General features: G+C 44.1%; 1 protein-coding gene across 8 annotated transcripts in view; it reads right to left on the bottom strand.

Annotated features, from left to right (window-relative positions):
* Positions 1 to 644: 644 nt before the first annotated feature.
* Positions 645 to 8,242, bottom strand: part of SRD5A2 (steroid 5 alpha-reductase 2) — a 48,973-nt gene continuing 41,375 nt past the window's right edge. For 4 of the 8 annotated variants that reach the window (XR_011255756.1, XR_011255755.1, XM_069583632.1 and 1 more), the window contains 2 exons: positions 2,693 to 2,847; positions 645 to 1,494 (listed from right to left, as the gene is read on the bottom strand). Coding sequence is in view for 5 of the 8 variants with exons in the window: in XM_069583632.1 (XP_069439733.1) it covers positions 2,711 to 2,847 (137 nt within the window). In the remaining 3 variants the exon portion in view is untranslated. Of the gene's footprint in view, positions 2,848 to 8,242 lie in introns of all 8 variants that reach the window. The other 4 variants (XR_011255757.1, XM_069583633.1, XM_069583631.1 and 1 more) reach the window with 2 other exon arrangements.

The following is an 8,242-nucleotide window of genomic DNA, read 5'->3' as shown; positions in this document are numbered from 1 at the left end:
TCCCATGGACGGAAGAGGCTGGTAGGCTGTAGTCCATGGGGTCGCGAAGGGTCAGACACGACTGAGCGACTTCTCTTTCACTCTTCACTTTAATGCACCGGAGAAGGAAATGGCAACCCACTCCAGTGTTCTTGCCTGGAGAATCCCAGGGATGGCGGAACCTGGTGGGCTGCCGTCTATGGTGTCACACAGAGTTGGACACGACTGAAGCGACTTAGCAGCGGCAGCATTGGGCATTTATTACAAATCAAGGACTGGTCTGGGTATTATATATAGTGATAAGATAAAGGATCTCATAAAGGCAGTTTTTAAGCGTCACAGAGAGAACCAGAAGTCATTTCACAGAGGCCAAGCTACACCTTAAGACTGACTTCACTGAGTGTGTTTTCCCCACTCCTCTGTGTATTCCTGAACACCTGGAGGGGCATCCAGCCTTAGTACATTCTCCTGCACCTTTATTGTACCCGCTTGGAGTTCTCAGCCGTAGTTGACAAGCTCTATAAGTCATATTTCTCTTTTATTTTCAGCTCAGGGCCCTGAATTTCAATTTGGCAAAATAAAGAAGGAAAGAAAGGAAGCAACACTCAGGGGGGGAAAAAAAACACAGAATAAAAGGGAAAAAACACAGCTCAACGCCTTAAATATTTATAAGTTTGGGGGTCTTTTAATTTTAAAAAATTACTTATCCATAATTCAAGAGAAATTTAAACAGCAAAACATGTATGTAAATGATTACAATTTATATTTTTCAGTCATATACATTTTCAGATCTTTTGAGTGTCCTATGTATTTTATCTAGTGAATTTCTGCACTTAGCACTACATCTGATGAAACTGGTGCTCACTTCTCAAAGAGATTTGCCAAAGATTACCAATGCTGGACACAAACCTAGACCTACAGAGACAGATATCATCATGCATTCTGATTAGGAGGGTTCAGTCCCTTCCTTACAGAACCCAAAGTTTCAGCATCCACTTGAGGGTGACCCCCCTCCACTGAGGTTGCAAATTCTGATGTCTACCAGCTGACCAGTCCCAGTTCTTGGCAGGCTCCACAGGCCCAGATTCTCCAATGTTCTAAAAGAAACTGGAAAATGAAAAAACCTCCTAATTTTTAAATTTTTGAAAATTTAATGTAAAAAGAAAACCAAACTATGTTAAAACATTGTTGGGGCCAAACAAAGCAGGTTGTCTGCCTAGAGGTGTCCCTCTGGTTGTGAATTCCAGCCTCGTCTCCCAGGACTTCTAAAGACTGAGGTTCAAGGCGCCTCTTGGGGATTCCTTCTTGAACAGATCCTGGGGATTGTGGTGCAGAAACTCCAGAAGGGAAGAGATGCTGGGTGCTTCTGAGATGCTTCACCATCACTGTACACGTCTGGTCAGGGGAAACAGCGTACACTCTAATTCAGTACTTTCCATTGTCTGACACTCATTATTTGGCTATTTCCACCAGTTTCCAGGGCTTCTCTGGTGGCTCAGATGGTAAAGAATCCGCCTGCAATGCAGGAGACCTGGGTTCAGTTCCTGGGTTGGGAAGATCCCCTGGAGAAGGGTATGGCAACCCACTCCAGTATTCTTGCCTGAAGAATCCCCATGGACAGAGGACTCTGGCGGGCTATAGTCCATGGGGTCACAAAGAGACAGACACGACTGAGCAGCTAAGCACATACACACATCAGTTTCCAAACACATGAGAGTTTGCAGTCTATATGCAAAATACTTTCTCCCTCTGTGGTCAACCAGAGCCATCTCTTCTTCTTTGTGGTCATTAAAACCTGACCTTTGATAAAATCCACATCAGTTATCTGTGTTAGCCTATGCACGATATCTCTAATGGGGACTGTGAAATCTTCAGGAAGACAGAGGCACTAAGACAACATACAAATTTGAAATGAGGTTAATGTATTGTTGCATTTTCAGCAGAAGAATGAAGAGACGGTTCCTCTGCTCAAAGTCTACTTAATCATTTCACATCTTTCATAACTAACGAAAAGGGAGAGGTGAGTAGGTTTTCATTTGGGAGGAGAATTGCTCTGGGTCTGTGCAGTTTCAGAATTTAAATTGCTGTTAATTTGTACAGGAGTTAAATGTGTACTCCTGCTGCTGCCGCTAAGTCGCTTCAGTCGTGTCCAACTCTGTGAGACCCCATAGAGGGCAGCCCACCAGGCTCCCCCGTCCCTGGGATTCTCCAGGCAAGAACACTCGAGTGGGTTGCCATCCTTCTCCAATGCATGAAAGTGAAAAGTGGAAGTGAAGTCGCTCAGTCGTGTCCCACTCTTAGCGACCCCATGGACTGCAGCCTACCAGGCTCTTTCATCCATGGGATTTGCCAGGCAAGAGTACTGGAGTGGGGTGCCATTGCCTTCTCCGAGTCAAATGTGCACCTTTAATAAATTCTATAAGCAATGCCCTCAATTCAAAGCTTTCTCGACTGCAGAAAGTCTTAACACTGATATAGAGTAGGTATAAAGCCACATGTACTTGGGTCATTCAAAGAAAAAAACACATTGGAAAGTCTGTACTTTCTAGGAGGGATAGCTAAGAAGCAGATATCTCTGCATTAAAACGTGGGGCCTTATTCTTCAACAGGAGAGCAGCACAGAGACCCCCAGGGGGTTGGGAGGACACACCAGGGGGGCCCGTGCAGACTCCTCAGGCCAGCTGCCAGGACACCACACTACTATTACACATACATGGTGCGAATTTAAGAGTTACAGGTTCAGCAGCTTGATGCTTTTCAACAGGATCTTGGGAGCTTTGTTCCCTTGTTCTTTGGTTTCTTTAAAAGATGAATGGAATGAGGGCTCTTCGAGACTTGGGGTAGTCATCAAACATCTTGAGGTAGAATCTAAAAGACAAAAGAGGAATAATTATAAATACAATCAAGCAGTGGTCACTGGATGAGGTTTGATCTGTATGAAGTCCCTGTTACAAGTCAGCCTGCAGTTATTCGGGGCCTAACTTTTCCATCTGTCTATTTTCTTCCTCCCTCCAGCATCCTATCTCTTGCAAATGTTGAAGCTTCTCATGTTGGGAAATAAAAAACAGGAGCCAGAGATCAGAAGTAGTGGCTGTACCACATGGTGAGCATACCTGATGCCACTGAGTTATATATTTCATATGGTTAAAATGGGAAATTTTGTTATGTATATTTTACCCAGTAAAGAATATATAATAGCCAGAAAGAAGTACTCGGTGGATTCAACTGAGGCATACAGGAGCAAGAGATCCCAAAGAGCATGGTCAAGGTTAACTCTAGAGAACTGGTCAGGTTCCCAGGTAAAATATCCCTTCACAAGGCCTGGGGGAATGCCAAAAGAAAAAAAAAATGTTACCTTGTATTGTCTATTGAATTGTGTGTCCCCTAAAACATAGGCTGAAGTTCGAACTTCCAGTACCTGAGAAGGTGACCTTATTTTGAAAATAGGGTCATTGCAGATATAATTTATTAAGATAAGGTCCTACTGGAGCAAGGGGGGCCCTTAATCCAATATGACTGGTGTTCTCATGAGAAGGGGAAGAAGACACACAGAGACAGACACACAGTGGGGGAAAGCCTTGTGAAGACAGAGGCGGGGATGACAGGGATGCAGCAACAAGCCACGAACACCAAGGAATGCCTGTCCCTGCCAGAAGCTGGGAAGAGACAAAGAAGGACTCTGCCCTCGAGCCTTCAGAGAGAGTGCAGTCCTCCCACACCTTGATTTCAGACTTCTGCCTCCAGAACTGCGAGAGAATACATTTCTGTTCTTTAAGCCACTCAGTTAGTTCCTCTTTGGGCAGTCAAGGGAGACTAATACATCTTGTAAAAATGCTTTCTCTTTAAGTGACCAGGCTGTTCTCTTAACTAGTTGAAGCTGGTAGCTCATAAGCTATAATTAAACTAATACACTCTGTTCAAATATCATAGTTTGAAATGGCAGACAAACAGTGTTAATATGTCACAGGAGGTGGCTGGTTTTCCATGCAGTGATGTGGGGTCTGCTGAGCTGCCTTTCACAAATCCCAGTTAGCCTTATAAAAATGACGCCCTCCAGCCTTCCCTCTGAAGCAGTCAACACAGCAGGACAGGGCTTCAGTTTGGATTTTGTTGCTGCACTAACTAGAACCCTCTGGTAGAACTGCCACCTCCCCTGACCAGGCCCAGCACAGTCCATACTTATCAGTCTTCTACTGACTGCTGCCCTGTCCTTCCAGGGTGGGCAACAGGCCTACCTGAATGGGGCAGGATTATTTCACTGACCCCCTTCCAGGCTGAGGACCCCACCTGTGCCCTTCTCTACCAAGCCCAGGAGGGGGTAGAAATAAGTCATGAGGAGAGTTGCTGTTTCATTCATTTCTAGAAGGTTTCTGCATAAATCCCATTCCAAGGAAAAGAACCCATTCCTAGTTAAGCCTTCAAGACTATGAAATTGATCATTAGCTGGACCAAAATGCCTATGCAGGAGCCTAAAGGTTTCCTTCAGGGTCCTGATTCCAAGCCCGTTCTCCCTCTGGGCATCCTCCCCACTCCCTGCCCCACTATGTGTCCAGGAACAACAGGCTTTCTCTTTTCTCTAGCCCCATTCCAGAAAAGGGACCTGAAACTTGTCTTTAAAGCCTGATAGCAATTTTGTGTGTATTCCTTTCACTTTCAGTGATGCTTAACTTTTTGTCCCCACCCTATTGCAGGTGCAAGGATTCGGAGGGAGGTGGAAGCTGGTAAAGCTTTAGGCTAGACCGGTAGGTGAATGCTAAGTCTCTTCAGTCATGTCCAATTCTTTGTGACCCTATGAACTATAGCCTGCCAGGCTCCTCTGTCCACAGAAGGGTCTAGCTCCTGCAGTTCCCAGAATTCCCCAGAAGATGAGACAGTCCTGCAAGTGTCCCACACAGGTATCACACCAAATGGTTGACCCTACCTTCCCAGGAGAAATAAACACAGAAAGAATGAAGAGACAGAGCCAAAGCAAAAACATCACCCAGTTGTGCATGTGACCGGTGATGGAAGTAAAGTCTGATGCTGTAAAGAACAACATTGCATAGGAACCTGGAATGTTAGGTCCATGAATCAAGGTAAATTGGAAGTGGTCAAACGGGAGATGGCAAGAGTGAACATTGACAGTTTAGGAATCAGTGAACTAAAATGGACTGGAATGGGTGAATTTAACTCAGATGACCATTATATCTATTACTGTGAGCAAGTATCCCTTAGAAGAAACAGAGTAGCCCTCATAGACAACAAAAGAGCCTGAAATGCAGTTCTTGGGTACAATCTCAAAAATGACAGAATGATCTCTGTTAATTTCCAAGGCAAACCATTCAGTATCACAGCAATCCAAGTCTATGCCCCAACAAGCAATGGTGAGGAAGTTGAAGTTGAACAGTTCTATGAAGACCTACAAGACCTTCTAGAACTAACACCCCCAAAAAGATGTTCTTTTCATTATAGGGGACTGGAATGCAAAAGTAGGAAGTAAAAAAATACCTGGAGTAACAGGCAAATTTGGCCTTGGAATACAGAATGAAGCAGGGCAAAGACTAATAGAGTTTTGCAAGTGAACGCACTGGTCATAACAAACACCCTCTTCCAACAGCACAAGAGAAGACTCTACACATGGACATCACCAGATGGTCAATACCAAAATCAGATTGATTATATTCTTTGCAGCCAAAGATGGAGAAGCTCTAAACAGTCAGCAAAACAAGACCCGGAGCTGACTGTGACTCAGATCATGAACTCCTTACTGAAAAATTCAGACTTAAATTGAAGAAAGTAGGGAAAACCACTAGACCATTCAGGTATGATCTCAGTCAAATTCGTTATGATTATACAGTGGACGTGACAAATAGATTAAAGGGATTAGATCTGATAGACAGAGTGCCTGAAGAACTATGGATGGAGGTTTGTGACATGGTACAAGAGGCAAGAATCAAGACCATCCCCAAGAAAAAGAAATGCATGAAGGCAAAATGGTTGTCTGAGGAGGCCTTACAAATAGCTGAGAAAAGAAGAGAAGCTAAAGGCAAAGGAGAAAAGGAAAGATATACCCATTTGAATGCAGAGTTCCAAAGAAATGCAAGGAGAGATAAGAAAGCCTTCCTCAGTGATCAATGCAAAGAAATAGAGGAAAACAACAGAATGGAAATGACCAGAGATCTCTTCAAGAAAATTAGAGCTACCAAGGGAACATTTCATGCAAAGATGGGCTCAATAAAGGACAGAAATGGTACAGACCTAACAGAAGCAGAAGATATTAAGAAGAGGTGGCAAGAATATACAGAAGAACTATACAAAAAAAGATCTTCATGACCCAGATAACCATGATGGTGGATTCACTCACCTAGAGCCAGACATTCTGGAATGTGAAGTCAAGCGGGCCTTAGGAAGCATCACTATGAACAAAGCTAGTGGAGGTGATGGAATTCCAGTTGACCTCTTTCAAATCCTAAAAGATGATGCTTTGGAAGTGCTTCACTCAATATGTCAGCAAATTCGGGAAACTCAGCAGTGGACACAGGACTGGAAAAGGTCAGTTTTCATTCCAATCCCAAAGAAAGGCAATGCCAAAGAATGCTCAGACTACCACACAATTGCACTTATGTCACACAATAGCAAACTAATGCCCCAAATTCTCCAAGCCAGGCTTCAACAGTATGTGAACCGTGAACTTCCAGATGTTCAAGCTGGATTTAGAAATGTCAGAGGAACTGGAGATCAAATTGCCAACATCCATTGGATCATGGAAAAAGCAAGAGAGTTCCAGAAAAACATCTACTTCTGTTTTATTGACTATGCCAAAGCCTTTGACTGTGTGGATCACAACAAACTGTGGAAAATTCTGAAAGAGATGGGAACACCAGACTGCCTTATCTGCCTCCTGAGAAATCTGTATGCAGGTCAGGAACCAACAGTTAGAACTGGACATGGAACAACAGACTGGTTCCAAATCAGGAAAGAAGTACATATATCGTCACTGTGCTTATTTAACTTATATGCAGAGTACACCATGTGAAATGTCAGGCTGGACAAGGCACAAGCTGGAATCAATACTGCCAGGAGAAATATCAATAATCTCAGATATGGAGATGACACCATCCTTTTGATAGAAAGAGAACTAAAGAGGCTCTTGATGAAAGTGAAAAAGTTGGCTTAAAACTCAGCATTCAGAAAACTAAGATCATGGCATATAGTCCCACCACTTCATGGCAAATACATGGGGAAACAATGGAAAACAGTGAGAGATTTTATTTTCTTGGGCTCCAAAATCACTGCAGATGGTGACTGTAGCCATAAAATTAAAAGACGCTTGCTCCTTAGAAGAAAAGGTATGACCAACCTAGGCAGCATATTAAAAGGCAGAGACATTACTTTGCCAACAAAGGTTCTTATAGTCAAAGCTATGGTTTTTCCAATAGTCATGTATGGATGTGAGAGTTGGACTATAAAGAAAACTGAGCACCAAAGAATTGATGCTTTTGAACTGTGGTATTGGAGAAGACACTTGAGAGTCCCTTGGACTGCAAGGGGATCCAACCAGTCATTCCTAAAATTCTGAATATTCATTGGAAGGACTGATGCTGAAGATGAACTCCAATACTTTGGCCTGATGGGAAGAACTGACTCATTGGAAAAGACCCTCATGTTGGGAAAGACCGAAGGCAGGAGGAGAAGGGGACAACAGAGGATGAGATGGTTGGATGGCATCACTGACTCAATGGACATGAGTTTGAGCAAGCTCCAGGAGCTGGTGATGGACAGGGAGGCCTGGCGTGTGGCAGTTCATCGGGTCGCAAAGAATCAGACATGACTGAGCAACTGAACTGAACTGAACTGATCTTCCCAGGAAGCCAGCAATGACCTGGGTTATGATCTATAGAAGGTGGGGGCAGGGGAAGGAGGAGAGTACCAGAATAAACCCTGGTGTATTCACAGACTCCAAGAAAAGAATTCTCAAGTTTCCAGGGCTCTGCGGTTACCTGAACTGTTAGCACCAAACCTAGAATTAAAAATAGCAGCCACGCACGGCTCAGAGCTAGTGCTTTTCCGCATTGACTCTCCATCCAAACTGTGCCTCAGAACTGCCTGGGAAGCTCTGGAAAGTGCAACCTGGTGTCCCAGCCATGGAACACACTTGGAGAGTGTGGCCACGGTGAACTGAAGCACCCCTTGTACCTCCTGACTCTTACCTGTAGCCCACAGCCAAACAGCAGCCATAGCCAGATAAGCCTGATAGGCGGCCACAGAGCCCGGTCAACTACCT

This window comes from Ovis canadensis, chromosome 3 (genome assembly GCF_042477335.2).
Source record: "Ovis canadensis isolate MfBH-ARS-UI-01 breed Bighorn chromosome 3, ARS-UI_OviCan_v2, whole genome shotgun sequence".
In the NCBI taxonomy this organism is placed as follows: domain Eukaryota; kingdom Metazoa; phylum Chordata; class Mammalia; order Artiodactyla; family Bovidae; genus Ovis; species Ovis canadensis.
Note: the sequence above shows the minus strand (reverse complement) of the source record. Positions and strands in the feature narration are given on the sequence as shown.